The sequence below is a fragment of the Phasianus colchicus genome, chromosome 3, assembly GCF_987193195.1.
Source record: "Phasianus colchicus chromosome 3, bPhaCol1.hap1.1, whole genome shotgun sequence".
In the NCBI taxonomy this organism is placed as follows: Eukaryota; Metazoa; Chordata; class Aves; order Galliformes; family Phasianidae; genus Phasianus; species Phasianus colchicus.
Window position 1 is genome coordinate 48,213,856 of NC_143438.1, and position 21,596 is coordinate 48,235,451.

The 21,596-nt window shown below is 42.0% G+C and overlaps 1 protein-coding gene across 3 annotated transcripts; it reads left to right on the forward strand.

Moving 5' to 3' along the window:
• The first annotated feature begins 374 nt into the window (after window positions 1-374).
• Window positions 375-21,214, forward strand: THOC1 (THO complex subunit 1). 3 transcript variants are annotated; one of them, XM_031612965.2, is made up of 22 exons: window positions 378-531; window positions 799-872; window positions 966-1,026; window positions 2,278-2,344; window positions 3,250-3,368; window positions 4,434-4,482; window positions 4,983-5,078; window positions 5,369-5,451; window positions 5,793-5,866; window positions 6,438-6,546; window positions 7,618-7,749; window positions 9,069-9,169; window positions 11,295-11,361; window positions 11,547-11,597; window positions 12,200-12,270; window positions 13,140-13,163; window positions 13,593-13,688; window positions 13,935-14,000; window positions 16,918-17,001; window positions 17,221-17,368; window positions 18,831-18,909; window positions 20,795-21,214. In XM_031612965.2, exons 1-22 carry the CDS (start codon window positions 436-438, stop codon window positions 21,088-21,090), a joined length of 2,043 nt encoding a protein of 680 aa, XP_031468825.1. In that variant the 5' UTR covers window positions 378-435; the 3' UTR covers window positions 21,091-21,214. The 3 variants fall into 3 exon arrangements, with proteins under 3 accessions (XP_089993580.1, XP_031468825.1, XP_031468826.1); XM_090137454.1 differs by lacking the exon at window positions 18,831-18,909 and having other exon boundaries at window positions 375-531; window positions 20,795-20,959; XM_031612966.2 differs by lacking the exon at window positions 13,140-13,163.
• Window positions 21,215-21,596: the final 382 nt, after the last annotated feature.

A 21,596-nucleotide genomic window follows, 5' to 3' on the forward strand; every position in this document is an offset into this window, starting at 1 on the left:
CGAAAACTGGACAAAAACAAAAAGGATGAATTCGCGTAACGCAGCTGGCACAAACGCTCCCGCTCAGAACGCGGCCACGGCACGTACATAGTTCGTTCGTACATAGCAACGGCGCCCCTAGCGCGACGGGACTGCCCGCAGCGCGCCATGGCCCGGCAGCGCTCACCTCCGCACTCAGCTCCGCGCTCATCCCGCGGCTCCCGCCCAGCCCGCTCTCACAGAGCCGCGCATGCGCGCAGCCGAGAGCGACGCGCCCGCTCCGCCCGGCCCCGACGGCCCTCGGAGCCGCGGCGACGGCGGCCCTCGCGCAGCCCCTCAGCCGCGTGGCGCTCTCGCGGCGCCCGAAGGGAGGCGCCCCCCCGCGGCGGCGCCCCGCCCGCTGCCCGCCCGCGGAGGCGGGAAGGGAAAGGCGCGCCGCGCGGGCGGGACGGCGCAATGGCGTCATCAGCGCGCGTCGCGGAGCGCCGCTCGGCCGGAGCGATGTCGCCGCCGCTGCTTTTCAGCCTGCCCGAGGCGCGGCACCGCTTCACGGTGAGCTCGGCGGGAGGGCGGCGGTTCTTCTCCGCGGCGGCCGCACGGAGCCGCGCCGCGCCGGTGTGGAGCTCGGCCGTTCGCTGCCTGCGCCCGCGCCTGGGCCGGGCCCGGTTCCGGGCCGCCGTGAGGGGAGAGCTGTGTGAGAAGCGATGTGCGGCCGCGCGTTCCTCACACGGAAGAAGGAGGCGATCCCTCAGGGCAGCGTTAGCAGCCTCCTGGTTTTACGCTGGGTTTGGTAACTTCTGTTTGTTTGCGTCTCGGTAGATCTCCACCAGAGAAGCTCTGCACCACAAAACCCTCAAACCGCTGTTGAACGCCTTTAATCAGATTCCCGGGAGGTGAGTGGCTGCCGCTCTGTGTTCGGGTCGGTGTTAGTGCTCTTGTTCCCGGTGGCCGTGCTGTTAACTGATGGGAGGTGTTTGTGTTTGCAGCGAAAATGAGAAGAAGTGTACCCTGGATCAAGCTTTCAGAGTTATCGTAGAAGAGGAAATAGTAAGTGCTACAGCTTATCAGCTGATATAAAATAAATTTGCATCTCCAGGTTTACAGAGTCATAGGGTTTGGAAGGGACCTCTGGAAATCATCCAGTCCAGCCCCCTGCTAAAGCAGGTTCCCTACAGCAGGGTGCATAGGAAAGCATCCAGGTGGGGTTTGAATGCTTCCAGAGATGGAGGCTTCACAGCCTCTTTGAGCAGTCTGTTCTAGTGCTTTGTCACCCTCACAGTCAAGTTCTTCCTTGTGTTCACATGGGACTTCCTGTGTTGTAGTTTGTGCCCATTGCCCCTTGTTCTGTGGCTTGGCACCACCACAAAGAGCCTGGCCCCATCTCCATGACTCCCACCCATTAGAAATTTATAAGCAGTGATAAGATCCCACCTCAGCCTTCTCTTCTCTGGGCTGCACGGCCCCAGGTCTCTCAGTCTTTCCTCATAAGGGAGACGCTCCAGGCCCCCAGTCATCTTTGTTGTCCTCTGCTGGGCTCTCTGTAGAAGTTCCCTGTCTTTCATCAACTGAGGAGGCCAGAACTGAACACGGTATTCCAGATGTGGCCTCAGCAGGGCAGAGCAGAGGGGGAACATCACCTCCCTTGACCTGCTGGCCACGCTCTTGTCAAGTGTAGGCCAGGATCCCATTGGCCTTCTTGGCCATAGGGGCATGCTGCTGGCTCATGATCATAAAAAGTGAACAGCTTCATATAGGATCAGGAAATACTGCTTATTAAAACCACGAATGATATGGAAGTTGTATAATTAAGATTGAGCACGGATGATTAAAGGAGATTGTAGTTGGGGCACTGAGAGGTGCTTACATGTCCTTTTCTAGCAGTTCTTTGTAATGCTCATGGAATTGTGCCTAGAATTAAAACCACAGTTCATTGTTTTACATCAAGAGTGGGGTGGAGCGGGCTACCTCTCTGTCGCATGTAACAAAGCTGCTATACAGTTGGTGAGAGGAGTCAAAGAATATTTTTGTTGTTACTGCTTGATTGTAGGTAGAATGTGGGATGCTTATATTCAGGGGTAAATGGCTCAGAATAAGTGTTGTAGGGACGGAAGCGATCAAGTTGCTCATTCAGTACAAGCTCTGTAGACATAACTGATGTGTCTGACTTAATAGACCAAATTTTGGGAACTTGAATATCAGTATATGCTATAACTATGCCTGCTTGGAAACAAGAACTCTGATTTCATTAAGTATATTGATGTCTGAATGGAGAAGTTTAACGCTATTCCTTTTGTTTAGATAAACAAAGCTCCGTGTGAAAACCTGCTGGCAATTATTTCTCTTGCTATTAATGGAGTCACTGAAGGTAAGCATATTTTTTTCTTATCTGTTGACAACTGTAGGGGCTGCTGGGTTGCTTTTAATTTTAATTTCTTGATTTTTGGTAAGATGTATTCAGCAGTTGGCTCTGATATGTGGTTTGGTTTGTATGTGGCCCTTAGGCTAGTGGTTAAGTCTGTTTCCTGAAAGGGGTGAAATATAATGTAATTGAATTTGGTTATATGCGTGACATTTGTTGGAAACTTTTTTTCAGTTCTACTGAATATCTGGGCTCATCTCCCATGTACTGATCTGTCAGTATGCCAAGATATATAAATATTTACAGATGTTTATTGAATCTGTTTTTGTAACTTCTTGTGTGTGTCAGAAACTGCTGTGCTAATCTCTTCTGAAGAGAGCTCTTGCACCCTTGCATTTGTTCATCTGTTCACGTTGCCTACCAAATACTCTGTTTTCTTAAGTGTAGCTCAACTACATACACACCTTATCAATTGTAGAATGAAGTGGCCTCTGATTGTGATGAATGCAGACATTACCAAGGTATATGGAGTGGACCTACAGACTTGGAGTGCTGCTTCAGTGGTGCTTAGCTTGGGAAAAATATTCTCAGACGTCTTGGATGTGTGTGTGAGAACAGATTGTGGGTTTAGAAGTCTAAAAGAGTTCACCCACACTCTGCAATGAGGTGTTCAAAACTTCTGAGATTTTTAAAATAGATACTGTTCATTGTTATGCATTAGTGCAAAGCTCTCATCTGCATATGTATACGTAGAAAAATGGCTTCCGTGCAAGTTCATACTTGAGCCCAAGCTTTTTGTTAGGCATTGTAGGAACTTTTCTTCTTTTTGAACATAACGTCTGCCAAATGCCATACATTTTATAGCATTTCTGTTCAGATTTGCTGAACAAAATATTTCCTGTTGCTCATAGGTATCTGCACTGCATCGACACCTTTTGTGCTCTTGGGAGATGTTCTGGATTGCTTGCCTTTGGATCAGTGTGATAAAATTTTCACTTTTGTGGAGAAGAATGTTGCTACGTGGAAATCAGTAAGTATTTTTCCATACTAGGATGTTACACCAAAGTTTTTGCATACCTGAAACATTTTTACAAGGAGCCTTAATCGTCTTTGTGTCCATGTTAAAATAATAGCATTAAGCATTTTCTGCTTTGAATGTCAGATAACAGAAGTCAGGAAAGTAACAATGAAAGACCATAATGTTGATGGTTCTGCTTCTGTCTCTTTTTCTCTCCTGTCTGTGGCACTTTTCTCTTGTAGAAGGTGAAAAATGTGCTTGAGATATGCAGTTTGTATGAATGCCTTCCCTTGATTTAGGCAGCTGCTTCCTTGTAGCTGCAGGAGATTCTTCCCTCTTGAGCTTGCGGGGGAAGAGATCTTGGGTGCTTGCTTAACGATCAGTACAAGAGTGTAGCAGTTGTGAACATGTTGCCCCGAAATACTTTTGCACTTGAACAAGCTGAGTTTTGAGGCCTGTGCAAGGGTTCTGCATTCTTGCTATGCAGTTGTGCTGTGGCAGGAGCAGAGCTGTGGTGACAGGCTGCTCAGCTTCTTGTGCTGTGGGCACTGCTAGCTGAAGAGGGAATTCAGGGTCTCAGGCAGAAGTCTCAGCCTGCCTGCATTTCTTGACCACTTCCATAGGCATTCAGACTGTTCAGATAACATTGTCCTCTCCAGTGTATTCATAAACTGTTTCTTATAATTATTAAAGTAACTCCTATTTTCTTTCTCCCACTGCCAAATTATTACTTCAATGAATGCTCAAAATCTTTTACACAGTGCTCTTCATAAATGAATAGAAATAACATGTGAAAGAATAAAGGCAGTGAGTGTAAAAAATTAGTGTTTGAGGGGGAAAAAGTGGATCCTACTCTTGCAACTCATTGTTGTGTGCAATTTTTGTTTTTTGGTTGTGGTTTTTGGTTTGTTTTATATGAAGACTGGATTTAAATGTTGCATTTCATGCTTTCTTGAGATTTGTGGGACTGTTTGTTTTATGTTGGCTTTACAAATTCATGGCTTATAACTGAATTAAAATCTGCTTCCAAAAGTTTTGCTGTCTCCTGCTGATCTAAATACCTTTTCTCCATTTCAGAACATGTTTTATTCTGCAGGGAAAAACTACTTGTTACGAATGTGCAATGGTGAGTTTTAGTTTCTCATTGGCACTGGTTGAGATTTAAAGAACTCCCTAAAAGTGAGTGAAAGTGAGTTCAGTAATTTAATGTACACATAAATTTGTTCAATAAGCAATACAGGTAAGAAGCAGATCACTCATCTTAGCAGTTATTCATGGATATTGTTAATATAAAAGTCATTCTTATCTGAGAGATATCCCCTTCATCAGTGGAGGCTGTTATAGAAGAACATGGGATACGTTTCTTTCTCAGCAAAGACAAGGCCCCTATCAGAGAAGTTTGTAGGATTTGTTTGAACTAATCTTTCTTCACCATTGCAGGAATTCAGAGAACAGATAGAGTGCGTTTGGGAAAACTGTGGCTAATTGGAGGAAGTTGCTAATATTTAAATTTACAAATATCAGTTCTTTTTGTTAGTTAAGTGGAACTTTTAATTACAAGTTCTAATTTGTGAAATATTGAAAGCAAGACACATACTAATATTCTTTGCTTTCTATAATATTTAGACCTTCTAAGGAGATTGTCTAAATCACAAAACACAGTCTTTTGTGGAAGAATTCAACTGTTCTTGGCGAGGTTGTTTCCGCTATCTGAAAAGTCAGGTAAGATTTTTCCATTTCATCAAACTTAAAAGGTTCAGTGTATTTACTCTTTTGTCATATGATAAGCCTATGATAGCTGCAGCCCAAATCCAGTTGGTGAAAATTGCTTTGCATTTGTATTGTATTTCTTCTACCCTTACTGTTGGAAGTGGCTTTCATTTGTTGTCATCTCAGACATAAGTTTTAAATACTCTTTCTGAGATGTTAATAGAAGTATCTCATAAACAACCAACTGAAAGAACAAACTTAAAAATTTGCAGCTTCAAAGATTGACCCTCTGTTTTCCACAGGACTGAACTTGCAGAGTCAGTTTAACCTGGAAAATGTGACAGTTTTCAATACTAATGAACATGAGAGCACTCTTGGACAGAAGGTGAGAATTCCTACATTGTCTTTCATTCACTCTGCAGAAAACAGTTCTGTGCAAACAATCTTACTACTCTGCATGGTATTCAGAACTGTATGTTTCTAATTTAGTTGTTGTTCCTCCAGACCAAGCAGCTGATTCTCGACATGGTTTTCAGTACAGTAAACTGTGCAGACTTTGAGGGGGATCAATGTTGATTAGATTGTGAGAGAGAGGAGCTGCTACTTAAAATAAGTTTTCCCTACAGCCTACAGAAGAGAGAGATTTCCCTACAGCATTTTTCTCAGGAAAATATGTACAGATTATAGTGGCACTTATATCAAATTTTAATTGTCTCTTCTTGTTAGCACTCAGAGGAGAGAGATGAAGGAATGGACGTAGAAGAGGGTGAGATGGGAGATGATGAAGCACCAACAAGTTGGTGAGTTTATAGCAGTTCTAAAAGTTGAAATAGAATTTTATGAACTGAAAGGGAGGGATTCTTATTTCTTGTCCTCTTTAGATAAAAACGAGCAGTGTTTCAGTTTCTTTAAGTGGAAAATGCTTGGGGTTGGAAGGAAACCTACTGGCCGTTTGAAAATGTTATATACCCTAACTGGTGTTCTTTCGCAGTGAGCCCAGATTCCTTGGCAAAACTTGTTCTGATAAAATGTGCTTAGAGATAATGAGTAAACTCTGTGCATGCTTGTAGAGAACAAGACTGTGCTCCTCTTCATTCCCCAGACAGTATAAAACTAAGATTACTTTTGCTTCACTGTTTGTGGTTTTATTGTGAAAAAGTAACAGTAGACTGTATGGAAGATTCTCATAGGGACAAATCTGGATTTGCAGACTTCTCAACAAGATTCATTGTTGACTCCGTTATTTTAGATACAAAATGAACAATATTTTCTAGGATTGTACATTCCTGAGTGGACTTCAATTGAATATAATGTTTTCAGTATAGATTTTCGTTACTATTGGGATTTTCTGTTGTGTTTTTTTTTTTCCAGTTCCATTCCAATAGATTATAACCTGTACAGAAAATTCTGGTCGCTTCAGGATTACTTTAGAAACCCTGTGCAGTGCTATGAGAAGGTCTCCTGGAAAACTTTTCTTAAGGTAATCCATCTGCATGCTTTCAACTTGACACGCTAAGTAAAAATCATTGTTGATGTGATTGAAAGTGACCATAGTGACAGAAAGTATTGAAAATGGTAGCGCATGAGAGAGTAAGTGCATAATTGCTGTGTTTTAAAGTGAACCTTTAGACAGTAAACAGCGTATTAAGATGCAGGGTAAATCCTCTAATAAAATTTTCAGAAGTCAATTACAGAAGCACTTGATATGCAGTAATGTCAGAAGTACCTTTTTTATTATTAATCAGTTGCAAAAAGCAGAACTGCTTTTATCTCATAGTAAGAAAAATAGCTCTACCTAGTCCTAAGTCTTAACTTTGGAATATTGATTATTTTTGAATATTAATCCCACTAGAATCCTAAAATCGACAAGATTCTAATGAAACAGATCTCTGTAGAAGCAATGACCTGAGGGTCCCCTTCAGCCAGCTGTTTCAGTTTTGCTTACGATGAAGACTGAGGATGATTTATTGCAAAGATAACATATTTCTTCATGCTTGGTCAGTCAGTTTCTATTTCATAGTAAGAAGCTCACTTTTTTTCTTTTTTTCCTAATCTTCATTCTCTGTATTCTGGAAATAAGAGGTAACATCTGCACAGACATCCTGATATGAATCTGGTTAATAAAGCCTGCCTTCTCAGCTTTAACAAAAAACCAAAGTAACAAGAAAACTATAATTGAGAGAATGAAGATAAGGTTTAAGTCTTTCACATGACTTTTACTGACAGATTTTCTTCAGTTTTAAGGCTCTGAATTGATTTTTAAGAGCCGGAGTACAAACTTAACTTATTTACCTTTGCTTCTATATATTCTGAACATCTTTATTGGTGTTTGGATGTAAGTACTATCATCATGTAAGCCTTTTGTTCTTTATAACATCTCAAGAAAGCATTTGTGCATTGTTCGCACATACCATGTTTTCTTAGTACATTTTATAGGTGTTGCTTTGGCAGTCTTCCAGCAGGTTTGCAAATGATTTTATTTGTTTGGTATTAAGACTATTAAAATATTCTAATGAAATTCTTTTTCCCGTGGTAAATAACTGTTTTATAGTACTCAGAAGAAGTTTTGGCTGTTTTCAAAAGTTACAAATTAGACGACACGCAGGCTTCCCGAAAAAAGTTGGAAGAGCTAAAAACAGGTGGAGAACACGTGTACTTTGCCAAGTTCCTAACCAGTGAAAAGGTACGGCATCTCCTGGCTCGCAGTCAGGGTAGGGGAGGTTGAAGGGAACCTGGAGAGAGAATCTAGTTCAATCTCCCTGCTCAGAGCTCTCAGCTGGAGCAGGCTTTGATCTGCGCTGTGTCCAGCTGGGTTACGAGGGTCTCCACAGTTTCTCATTGCATTATTTCACCACATTAATTAAGAGAATTTTCTTCTGTGTTTTTAAAATTAGTTTTATTTTCTCTGTGATTTCCCTCTCTTAGTCTATGATTCAGGGACTAATGTTTCTGGAATAAGAGGTTGCAATAAAGCTCTTAGCTGTTTATTGTGTTTGCTGTGTTTTGTTGCATTTTAAAAAATGATTGAAAGGTGAATTACATCAGCTCTTCTATCAAAAGCAATTAAAAACACCACTGTAATATTTTCTAAAGATTTTGACTGGTGATGACAGTCACCATTTCCTGCCTCTTAAGAGTCTTCTTTAAAATTGCCTTGAAAAAGATATTGAGAGTTTTGAACTCTGTCAGAGTTAACTCAAAAATACAGTACTATCAGATTTAATCCTAAAATGTTTGTCTTTAGTTTGGAATAATTTGTAGCTTGAACTTCTACAGATATATATTACTGGATGACAGAAAGCAAGTCTCAGTGCAAAATGAGTTTTCTCTTTCTGGAATAGAAAAGAGGAGAAAAAGCTCACAAGCCATTGGCTTTGGCCTTTGGCTTGTGTATCAAAAATTTTATTGTAATGTGGTATAGAACTGATGGCTAAATAAGCACGTAAGTCAAAGGTCTTTAAGGAAAAAGAATCTTCACAGTTCTCTTTGTGTGAGCTGTCAAGCTGCAGCCCATGGGGCAGAAACCAAGCAGTGTCAGCGTGCAGATGTTGAGTGAACCATTTTGTGGTAGCCAGGTCTTTATGTTGTAGCCAGTAGCTGATAGGAAAAGGAAGCAAGCTGTCTTTCAGCTACTAAAATCACTGAATATTGTTTTTCTGAATTCTTGTTCATTTCAAGGTGACTGACACGTTAGAATAGGCAGTATAAAACAATTTTAAAAAGAATTTAGGAATGTGCTATCTGTTTTACAAGCAGTTCTTCAGGGTTCTAAGAAATTGATTAAAAGCTTTGATAACTGGCTTTCCTAAATTGTGGTAAATGACAGTTGCACTGATCTTAGTTCTTTGTGGTGCACAGTCTTAAAAGTGCAGGTGCAACTGAATAGCATTTGTTGTGAAAACAGTCCCCACCTGACTTAGCTGAAAATATTTGTTGGATTTTTATATGTTTTGTCAGTTATCATGTCTTTAAAATATGTGTAATTCTTCTGTTTTTGTCTAGCTGATGGATTTACAGCTGAGTGACAGTAACTTCCGCCGTCACATCTTGTTGCAGTATCTAATACTATTTCAGTATCTGAAGGGACAGGTCAAATTTAAAAGGTAATTCGGAAGTATCTGCGTTTTGAGTTTGGGGAGCTAAGATCTCAGAGTTAAATAATCCAAAACATTTAGAAGAGCTTACATCTGTTCATTCCAACTTCTTGTATCTATGGAACCTTGCATCAGTATATGAAAACTGGCTGTGGTTATTTTACAGCAGCTTGGGGGTGGTCTCATTCTTACCTTTCTGTGCTCCTCTTGGTGTGGTTTCCTACCCTCCCTTCCAGCAGCTTGTTCCACAGTTTGTTAAACTGTGTAAAGTTTGTGCAGTTTACTAAGCTAACAAAAAACCATCTGCTTGTCTTTGCAAAGTTAGTTTTCTGACAGGTTAGTGAGTTGAGTGGGGTCTCAGAAAAGCAGAGACCACCAGTGCTTGTTTAAGGTGACTGCTAACCAAAAGATTCTTTCTCTGGTATCGGTAAGCTATTAGGTAGTAGTGCAAGCTGCTCATAGACTCATGGATGCCATATATGTAACCAGCTCTGCTATCTTCTTGTGACATTGTTTGCTGATCTGTTTTTTCCTAATGCATTTAAGAATTCTGTCTGAAAGGGCAATGATAACCATGGCTATTATTGCTTTTATTAACTGTCAGGTCAGAACAAAGACCTGTCTTTTTCTATTCCGTACTCTAATGGATGCTGAAGAAAAACATACCTGTATGTTCATGTTGTGTTGGCCATATGAGTGCATAAAGATGAATGTTTAAGGAAGTTGTCTTTCAGCTGTGATACGTTGCCCTTTAGAAACAGATCTCAGGTAACTTTTCAAACTAGATTAGTCTAATTATTTTCATTCTATAAATTGTATACAAATGCAGTGAAGGCAGGGGAGGAATAGGATTCAGGTATCCTGCATTGCAGTTCAGTCCAGTAGAAGCAATAGTTGGTTATTTCAGTGATTGCTCATTAAACAGTGCACTAAAGGATTCACTTCTCAGCAATCAAGGATAATGTGAAATATAAATGGTATTATGTAACACTTGGTGCAGATATAAGATAATACAAATTATTCCCTTCCTTAAAAATATCTTTTTTTTTTTAAAGAAATGCTATTAACAAAGCTAAAAGCCTTTTTCATGTTACTGGATTAACCATCATCGTGTCTATATCTGCCATTTAAGGTACCTAGTGCTTTGTACAAATCCGGTTCGCTTTTAAAGTGTTTAGATGGCGTGGATTATTCTTGAATCAAAACCATCTGATGTTCAGTTAGTTAAAAAAATCCATCTAGGAAATGAAATAAGCAATATCCTAGTGACAGCACAAGGAGGAATGGTTTTAAACTGAGATGGGGAGGTGTAGGTTAGATATTAGGGGGAAGTTTTTCACACAATGGGTGGTGAGGCACTGGAACAGGTTGCCCAAGGAGGTTGTGGATGCCCCATGCCTGAAGGCATTCAAGGCCAAGCTGGATGTGGCTCTGGGCAGCCTGGTCTGGTGATTGGTGACCCTGCACATAGCAGAGGGATTGAAACTAGATGATTATCATTAGGGAACCTACAGAGGGGGGGGGAATCTTTGAAAGGGTAGATAACTGCAGGATGAGGGGAAATGGTTTTAAGTTGAGGGAGGGAAGATTTAGGTTGGATGTCAGGGGGAAATTCTTTACAGAGAGAGTGGTGAGGTACTGGAACAGGCTGCCCAGAGAGGTTGTGGATGCCCCATCCCTGGAGGTGTTCAAGGCCAGATTGGATGGGGCCCTGGGCAGCCTGGTCTAGCATTAAATGTGGAGGTTGGTGGCCCTGCATGTGGCAGGGGGGTTGGAGATATATGATCCTTGAAGTCCCTTCCAACCCTGGCCATTCTGTGATTCTGTGATCATTGTGGCCCTTTTCAAGCCAGGCCATTCTGTGATTCTACGATATCCAAGCTATTGTATTTATCTCTCTGCATTGCTTTCACTTTCACTTACTGATTGCTATCATCAGTCACGCAAATGGACTTCCTTTTGCATTAAGTTAAACCTGACAGTACAAACCCCTCTAATTAACACCACAAACCAAAAGGTGGTCAGCTCATGGGACTACATTAAAGCATATTCAAAGGACTTTCCTCAGCTCCTCTCCAACTCCTCTCAGGAAGCATGTGGTGTAAATGATTTTTATTTTTATTTTTTTTCCCAGTTCAAACTATGTTCTAACAGATGAGCAGTCTCTTTGGATTGAAGATACTACAAAAGCAGTTTACCAGGTTGGTACAGTAGGTACTTCTGTAAAAATTTGCATGGACAATGTAATTACCTGATGTAATATTATGTCAGTGACCCTTAAAGCAAAAAAACCCACCATTTTCTTTGTTGTTTTTTTTTTCCTAAGTGTTCTGCTATAAATAACAATGCAATAAGTTAACTTTTTTTTTTTTTTTCTCCACTGTAGCTTCTTTCAGAAAATCCTCCAGATGGGGAAAGATTCTCAAAAATGGTAGAGGTCAGTGCTTTGGTGCATGTCTGAATTTAACTGAGTGTAAGGAGTGAAAAATTTGTATTGGTTTAAACTGGCTTTTGGAACACAGATGTAATGTCTGGGATACTTTTCATCTTACCCCACTGAAGATGATCTCACAGCATCTTTTTATTTTGTCGCCACATTTTCCCCATGTTTTCATGAATGTGCATTTCCAGTTTCTCCTGGGGAGAAGTGGAGATGTGCATATATGTGCTTGTATACATGCATGAGATGCTGGTGGGATCTTTACAAGAAGGAACGCTATGTCCAAAGACACGGAAATAAGACACAAGTGGAATTCTTTTATTTTTTTAAAACTTCTTGTTTTCCCTTATTTCTTCTAGTTTGGTACCTCTATTTGTTCACAGAAGAAAGCCTTTTCCATAGTCATTGAAGAGTGGAAGTGCACTATTTTTTGAATAAACAGAACTAGCTGCCTAAGATTATACTGTTGACCTTCAAAGTTGTGACTGAAATACACCAAATCAGTTTTTCCTTTACTTATAATAGCTAAATTAAAACTCATGGGGCCAAATTTTAAGGTAGTTATGATCCTAATAACGTGGAATATTCTGTTTCTCCAGCATATATTAAATACTGAAGAGAACTGGAACTCATGGAAAAATGAAGGCTGCCCAAGCTTTGTGAAAGAAAGGTACTTCTCTTACTAAGTAGAAACTTACTGCTTACTTGAAATGGTGGCTCAGCTTTAGAATATTATCCACAGCATCTATGAACTTAATGAATCAGAGAACCTTGACATTATTGTAGTTGGATGTCCCTTCTGTGTGCAGAACACTCTTAAATTCTGTCTGTCAAAAGTCATAAGGCTTCATTTTGCTAATGAAGAGATGGAGATGCATATGTGGGTCTCAGGAAGGCATTCCTCATTCATAGCAGCATTTTGTTCTCTCAATATCAAGGGTCCTGAGACTGGAGAGGCTGGACAGTGTTGTCTCCCTTCCTGTCTTTGGAAGGTGCTAGTATGAATAAGTGAATGCCTTGTACAAATACCAGTATGGATTGCCTCAATGGGAGCCACGCACACTATGGCTTTAATAGGGTAGTAAACCTGGAATTTTGTGTTACAGTTTCCTCTTATATACCTTTATTGATTAGGTTTTTCACTTAGTTGTGATCACTTAGTTGAAAGGAAACTATGGTTAGGTGGCTGCAGCCATCAAAAGATTTCCTGTAATTAGTTACTAACTAGTGCCAAACTTGAATTTAGTCTCCATATGTCTACTTGACTGTTTTGAGGTGGTGACCAAAACATTTCCCTTCCATGCCTATTCCTACTACCCACTGCCACAGCCCAATTTTGGTGAGGAGCAGCCTGGTCACCACTTTGCAAATTTCCATTTGTGGAGGGCTCAGGTAGAGCCCTCTCTTCCTGACTTCAGCCATTTGCAAAAATGGGGTGGGGGGTGGTGAGAAAAGAGAAGTTACTATTGGGGGGGAGGAAGGGGAAAAGTAAAGTTTTTAAATTTGACTTATTTATAAATGTTCTGTCTCCTTCTTTAGATCTCAGCCAGAGTTTCAGCTTGGGTAGGTCTTACCCTAACCTCAGTGATTTGGGATCTCCATTCTCTGATCCCATGAAATCAGGTGCAGCTGGGGAAGGAGAACTTGCAATCATAGTGCAGATGATCCCAGCAGCAGAGTAGATCACACTTAGTATGTGCTGCTGGAGTAAATGTGATTTGCTTCTTTCTCTGTATCGGGACTGATAAGCCTTTACTTTTGTGAGTTAACTGATTTTGGTGTATGGCAAATCTTTCCTTACCCCTCTATTTTATGTTCTCCATCCTTCTCTTTCCCCTTTTCTCGTTCTACTCTGATAATCCCCATCCTTTTGAATACTTTAATTGTGATTTAACTCAAAGCTATCTGAAATGAAGTAACGTGGTTTTATTTTCTTGAGTATTACTTGTTTGATCTTAAAGAGCACCTTGTTTGTTTGTTTGTTTTCTGTAGGCCTCCTGATTCTAAGCCAATGAGGCCTGCAAGAAAGAGACCAGCTCCAGAGGACTTCTTAGGAAAAGGACCAAGCAAAAAAATCCTTATGGGGAAGTATGTTGGTTTATTTTCTCTTATTTTGTTCTGGTGTTTTTTTCTTAGAGGGTTTCTGTGGTATCTCTTCTGTTAGTTCCTACTATGTCTGTAGCACAAACCTTTTATCACGTGCTTTAGTATAAAGAGTGGGATGAGAATTTCTGTAGCACTGTTTTGTGTGTCTGTCTTTGTTGACTAATGGGATGTGGAATGCTAGAATGATGAATGTGGAATTTAATGTGTATCTGTGGTTCACTTTTTCAGTGAGGAACTGACCCGACTTTGGAATTTATGTCCTGATAACATGGAAGCTTGTAAATCTGAGAGCAGGTAGGTGAGGAATAGCATGTCATTGTCTAAAGCCAACTTCCAGCACTTGGATATATACAAAATTAGTTATTACAATGCTCCATAAGGAAGGCGTTTATCATACACAGTATGCCATGTCACTGTGCGTTGTGAGAGAAGGTGCTTGCATGCATCTCTGTCTTGAAATATTCTACAGAACACTAGTTTTATTGACTAATGTTTATGTTGTCAGTAATTTTCATTGCTTAGGAAAATCCGTGCTAAAAAAAACAGATGGAAAGTCTCGTTTTTATATCAGGTGATTGTATAATTAAGTATCTTACACGATAAAGGAAGATTGCCAAGTCTAGCTCTAACAAAGTTAGCAGATTAGGTTTAGGTAGGTAGGGTTTTGAGCAATACCAGATAAGATAAGATGAAATCAGCTAGCATGCATTGTTTCAACACACATCACATCTACTAGTGGTGCAGATGTAACCAAATGTACTTCTGCTTGTACAATTGTAGGAAATACTGAAAATATCCTTTTACTTAACTGTCTGCTTGTTAGAGAGCACTTAATTCCCTTTTGTGCTGATGTGGAAGTTTGGGAACCGTCCCATTTCTTTTCAGAAGAGGGCTTTGCTGGTAGCATCCAAAATGGCTGTAAGGTGCCTGTGGAGAGGTGCTAGGTGGCAGGCATCCTAAATGGAGGAATTGCTTCTCCAGAGGTTGAGAGCTCTGCTGAGAAAGCTTCTTCCCTTTTTGCAAAGCTAAGATATGCAGGAAAGCCCTTATGAGGTCAGAGGCTGAAGGAGTTGAGCTTGGCACATAAGCTTCTGATCCCTTGTGCATGAGGAGAAGGGAGAAAAACAAAGCAAGATAACAACAAAACCACATACGCAAATGCATTCTATGGTTAACAGGAAGGAACAGGTCCCAGGGAGTCTGGATTCACTTCCAAGTTTTATTATGTGTTTTGTGGCTGGACGCTGTCCAGGACTGTAGCTTCTTGCTCTCTGGTCTTCATCAAAACCGCATAATCCTGCTTTACCTGCCTTCCTTTTAGGTAGCTGTTCTTGGGACAAAATGTGTGTTGTAAGTTTTTGGATAGTGCCAAATGCAGTAGGATTCAAATGAGATGGGTTTTTGAGATGCTAGCTTTAGTTCCAGTAGTCAGTAGTAGTACCCTTAAATATGCCAGTGCCCTTTTTTCTCCCTTTCACTTTTTTCTTCTTCCCTGACTGATCAGTAGGTTCTGATGTAGAAGCAGATGTATCTCTATCAAGTAGTAGACAGCAGAAATACGGATGGTGGGTCTGCTTTGCACCACTGATAATCTTGGCCCGCAGTAACTTACAGCTCTGAGTAAGCTTGTCGTCTTCAAAGCAGCAAACTGTCCTGATAATGTGAATATCATTCCTCTTGTTACATCTTTCTGATCGTGGTTCCTTATATGATAGTTTGAATATCTCACAGAAGCAACTGCTGGCTATTCTGAGAACAGAAATATCAGCTGCCCTTTTAGTGTGTCCCCTAGGAACCGCAGATACTGTATTTTAAATCATGTTATCACAGAAGAGCTAAGGTTGGATGGGACCTCTGGAGACTACGTAGTCCAACCCCTTGCTCAGCTAGAGCAGGCTGCTCAGTACCCTCTCAAGTCAGGTTTTGAATGTCTCTCCATGACACAGCCTGTGAGCGGCGTGTTCCAGAGCTTGACCACTCTCACAGAAAAGTTTCCTCATTTGTGGATTGTGGTGTGTTGTTTTTTTTTTTTTTTTTTTTTTGTTTGTTAGGATTATTTTTTTTCCAGCTCCTTATGCTTATGTGGAATTTCCTATTCCCTGAGCTTCCCCTTGTATGTCAGATGTCCCCATCCATGCACAGCTTTTTGCATAGGCCTGCATCTCTTGTACCAGTGAGCCCAGGACTGGACCCAGCATTCCAGATGCGTAGCAGCAGTGCTGAGCAGAAGAGAAACATCACCTTCCCTGGCCTGTTGGCAGCCTGAGGTGCTGCCACCCTTCTTGGCCAGAAGCTCATACTGCTGGCTCACATTTGTCTTCCTGGCCACCAAGACCATTTCTGCAGAGCTGCTTTGCAGCTGGGCGTTTCTCAGCATGTCCTGGTGCCTGGGGTTGTTCCTATCCAGAGGCGGGGCTTTTCATTTCCCTTTATTGATCTTCATGAGGTTCCTGTCAGCCAATCCTGCCTGCCTGTCAAGGTCCTTCTGAGTACAGCACAGTGACCATAAATAATTGAAATTGAGTAGGGATAGCACTCTAGCTTTCTGTGATTGCAAGTGAAACTGGAGTGACTGCATGTGTATAGAGGAGGAGACCATGTTTGTTTACCCTGTCCTATCAGATCACACCAGGTGAAGCAGCCATTTTAGATTTCTGAGTATGAGCACGTTTCAAATACAGCCAGACAGTTGTTACAGATACTTTCACAAAAGTCTGTTTGCCAGTAGTTGTGTCTTGTCCTGTATTCCTTTGTCAGCAAACGTGCTTTAAAATATCAGTGTGAAGGGAGCTTATAAGCAGAGGGGGACTGACGTTTTAGATAGTGATAGGACAAGGGGGAATGGCTTTAAACTAAAAGAGGGGAGATTTAGGTTAGATGTCATGAAGAAATGCTTCACTCAGAGGTTGGTGAGGCGCTGGCACCAGAGAAGCTGTGGTGCCCCATCCCTGAAGGTACTCAAGGCCAGGTTGGATGGGGCCCTGGGCAGCTGAGCTGCTGGGTGGCAGCCCTGCCCATGGTACAGGTGGAACTGGTGAGCTTGGAGGTCCCTTTCAGCCCAAACCATGAAGCAATTCTATGATATGATACACCTTTCCATATGGCAAAAGGACTAAATGTGTATAAGAGGCAGATGTTTATGAAGAAACTGAAGAACACTTATTTTAGAGTAATACGCAAGTAATATTAAGCTCCATATTTTACTTTTTAGGGAATATATGCCAACATTGGAAGAATTCTTTGAAGAAGCCATTGAACAAGCAGATCCTGAAAACATGGTTGAAAATAAGTACAAGTATGTGGGCCTTTGTTTTGTTTCACTTCATGTCTTTCATGTTTGGATTGCTAAAGAAAACAAACTGTTCTCTGTGGTACTTTATGTCTGTGTCAGACTCTGTTAATGCACGAGTCTTTATAGGTTTGGATAGAATAATTGTAATTAGGAAACTACTCAGATGTTTTTGTCCTTTTATGCGTGACAGACTGTTACCAGCTGAATTTATGTTCATTACAGGGCTGTGAACAACTCTAACTATGGATGGAGAGCACTAAGACTACTGGCACGCAGAAGCCCCCATTTCTTCCAGCCAACAAATCAACAGTTCAAGAGCTTACCAGAATATCTAGAAAACATGGTAATCAAGTTAGCCAAGGAGTTGCCTGTAAGTGGTATTATCCTATAATTATATAATAACAGTATAATAATAATAAATGAATTAATTTGACTTCCTGTTTGTCTCTTTCTGCAGTCCATTTGGTACATGGGGAAAAAAAAAGTTTGTACAGTAAAGGAAAAATTGCAAAGAAAATTGATTTAATCTATGAGGATAATGTTAAATTTCAGATAACATTGTCTAACAACTTAACTGCTGAGCTCTGCCTTCTGTTCTGTGGACAGACAGCTGTGGTGATCCAAGCATTTCTGCACCCATTGCAAAGTTGCTAGACAGGAATGTTTGTGATGAGCTGCTTGGGCACAGTGTTGTGGTGCAAACCACTTCTGTGGAGGATACAAGCTGTGCTACAGCTCTTGGTGTGAGTAACTGTTGTCACTGGGGCAGCTGCTTGCAGTGAAGGGCAGAGGATGCAGCTGAGGATACTGTGGGAGATCATTGTAACAAAGCTTACCAGAGTTTTTCTGGCAACCCCCTGACTTTTAATATGTGAAGAGAAGTAGAACTGGTGGAGCTGTAAATCCAAAGGCATTGTCTCTTTGCACGTTCAACAGTACAGATTTGAGGCAAGGGCCCTTAGGGGTCTTTCAGGTTTCTCTGTACACAGTGGTAAGGAAGGCTAATGCTGGGGAGGGGTTTGTTTGTAAGCCTTTGAGTTAGCACAGCCCAGCTATTCCTTATGGATATAAAGCTGTGGTTCTATACATGAGAGCTTTCTTGTCTGCAAAATAAAATGACTGAGGTGTAATGGTTGGTTTGTAATATGTAGCTTTCTTGTTTGTTCAGCCATCAAAGTTAATTTGATGCTAAAAGTGATTTTGGAAAAAAGTACTGGCAAGGGAGAACTGTTAAATAGGCACTCAATGCAGCATGTCTCGTGTTCCTCCTGTCATGTAGCAGGCATTATGGCACAAAACAAACACCTGGATAAGGCCTGTGACTACAATGTAGGATAAAGGAACCTTTTGTTCATCTTGTCTGATCTATATCTTACTTAGAGAATGAGAAATCTGCAGTTTGCTTATGTGTTTGCCACCTGTAATTGTCTACTGGGGAGTCTGACAGTACAGAGAACTTGAGGAGTGCTTAAGAGAGGAAGGAAATAAGTTTCTGAGTGGTGTAGACTTAAAGAAGGTTCTGGGGTTTGAAGTTTTTGCTTGTTTGTTGTAAAGAAAGTAATAAAGCAATATATGTGATGCCCTTGTTGTAGTTAGTGCAGAGAGAATAGGAGAGAATCCCATGAAGTCAGTGGGACCTTTCTTAGGTTTTTTAATTATTACAGTGTTGTATTATCACTGCTGGATACAAAGGGCTGCGGGAGAGTTTTAATCCTCATTGTGGGATCATGTTAGATTTTTCATTCTAACACACATGCCAGGCACCATCATAGAGCTGTAAAATTTCTTTTAACACAAAATTCATCCAATGATGTTTAGTTCTCTCATTGTAGCCTCCTTCTGAAGAAATAAAAACAGGCGAAGATGAAGATGAGGAAGATAATGATGCTTTATTAAAGGAGAACAATGAAAGTAAGATTTGCATGTTCTTAGTATTCTCTTGATGCATAGAGTAGAAGCTGTGTTTAATGGAAGTTTCTTCTGAGGGTTACCGTTCTTGGTTGCCCTGGCACTCCTCACTTGTGCCTGCATTCATACCAAGTAATGTGACCTCCCCAGCCTACACAGCTGCACCACCCCTTGTTCTCATGCTCAGCTGTGCTGACAGTATCTGACTTGTCCAAGCTGGAGAGGTGTTTTTGTTAGGAGACTCTTCATTTGTGCTGCAAGGTGTATGTTTACAGAATTGCTGGGCAGTTGTAGATGAAGGGTCCGTACCGCTGCGTACAAACCTCCTCGTGCGTTCCTCTGCACCTTTCCTCTTCTTTCTGCCCTTTAGATGCCGTGGGTGAGGGCCTCCCTAAAGCTGGGTATGTAGCTATAAGACTTTGAGAAACAGATCTATTCATCTTCTCGTATCTTTACTTCATCTTCATTTAAAGGCAAAAGCTTCTCTGACGGAGGAGACAAAGCCTTCCTGACAAATGCCATCTCTCGTTCCCCTCCATGAGCCAGCCTGTTCCTTTTTTGCCTCTTGCCCATAATCTTGGTTGTTGTGCTCTCACATTTCCTCCCATCTCCTGTGTCTGTGAACTATTTCCTCCATACTCATCCATGCCTTCATCTCGTAGTGCCTTATCCCTTGTGCTCTGTACCTCTGTCCATGAGCTCTTGTCCCTGGCGCAGGCAGAAGGGTTGTGCAGGGCGGGGAGCTCCCACCCAATGGCCTCAGCATTTGGTTGAGAGATTTTTGTTGCTGGAGAGCTGCTGGTGGGCCTGTGTCCATGTTGCTTCTGTTGCCTCCTCCATCAGTCCCTGACCTCTTCATTTCCAGTCTCTGTGCTGGTAGTGGAGTTCTCTTAAACCTAACGCTGCCTGAATCCACCAACTGAGTTTCACTGTGTACCTCTTTATTTGAATGTTGTCTTATAGCAAAGACTGTGGTCTGTGTGATGTGTTTAGAGCTAATGGAAGTGATCAGGGTGCTTTTTGTTCTTCTGTCATTCTTGCTCCTTGAATCTTTCCCCAGGGTCTGGTGGGTTTAGCTCAGATCAGTGAGGATCAGTGAGCTAAGTCCATACTTAGCACTGTGAGGAGCTGGAGCTCAGTCTCTGCCCGCTCACTGTTCAGGTGGCATGAGGGTGAGTGGCTCATTAAAATCAGGAATATGCTGACTTCCTGTGCACAATTAATTCAGTGATTACATGGTTTTTCTTTGAAAGTGTGTAAAATAACCATCAGTGGCAAACCACAGGTTATAACCTATCATAAGCTGTAGATCGGTAATTTGCTTGTGTGGTCACTTGGCTTCTTAGCAGAGCACAGGAGTCAGGGTTGTTGCTGTGATGCTGAAATGAGAGAAGTCCTTAGAGGAATGACTACGTATCGAAGCTGAGCCCCTGCTCATGCCCTGTCCCCACTCTGCTTTGTGGCTCCTTAGCTGCTCTTTGCAAATCAACACAGTGTTACCTGGGTTAAGTCTGTAAAGTAAGTGTGAGACAAGCAGTGTGCTGTGCAACTGCAGCTGACTCACAAACTGCCAAGTGCAGGCTCCCTGTGCAGATCCCTGCTTTCACTTTGGCAATGCAGCTCTGATGTATGTGAGGCTTCAGTGGTTCTCTCTCAGTCAAGCAGGCTCTACTTCGGTGCGGTGACTAATAGGGGGTGTTCTGCTTGAAACCCAAGTGATACAGCCATACGGAGCCTACGCTGCTGAGCAGCTTTTAAAGGCTCACTGAGGGGGCTGTTGGTGATGAAATCAGAGGTTCAGAGCCAGGCAGCTCAGAGAGGGATCACAGTATCTGCTTGAGACACTCCCTGAGTCTTGCTGTGATTCTTCTGTTTTCTTTTCCTCCAGGTCCAGAGGTACAACGGGACAAACCCATGACGGGGGAACAAATGGAAGCATTTGCCATCAGGCTGGGGGAGCACTGGAGGGTTTTGGCCCCCTACTTGGAAATGAAGGATTCCGACATTCGTCAGATCGAGGTGGATAGTGACGACGTGAAGATGAGAGCCAAGCAGCTGCTGGTTGCCTGGCAGGACCAGGAGGGTGCACACGCCACACCAGAGAACCTGATCACCGCGCTGAGCAAAGCAGGGCTGGGGGACCTTGCTGAGAGCCTGACCAATGACACCGACAGCGGCAGCTAGCGTGCTGCCTCCCTTCTTCTTGGTGAGGTTATGCTGATACCCTTGGTACTAGGAGCAGGTCTTTGATAGGTATCTCATTTCAAAAAAAAAAAAACCAACCAATAAACCCTTTTTATAATATTAATAGGTTTCCCCTGTTTTCTGAGAAAATAATTATTCATCAGAGATGATGGAAATGGAAAAGAGAGGCTGGAGAGTGGAGTTACTCAGAGTAGGGCTCAAGAGGAATGACTCCTACATCCTCCTGTGGTCGTTGGCAGCTCTAGAGCATGCTGCTGTACCTGCTGGCAAATGAGACACTGAGGAAATGGGGCTGGGTGGGAGACGCAAGGCATTTTGTCCATTCTCAGTGCTGCAGGCTTTGTTTGGCCTGCAGGGATCTCCTCCCTCTCCGTGTGAACTGGGACAGAAAAATTCTTTGTTTGTAAGCAGCAGTGTGTTCTGTGGCAGGGAGCAGCTTGCTCGATGAGTACAAGCTGTTCCTGTAGCTGGCTTTGTTCTTTGTT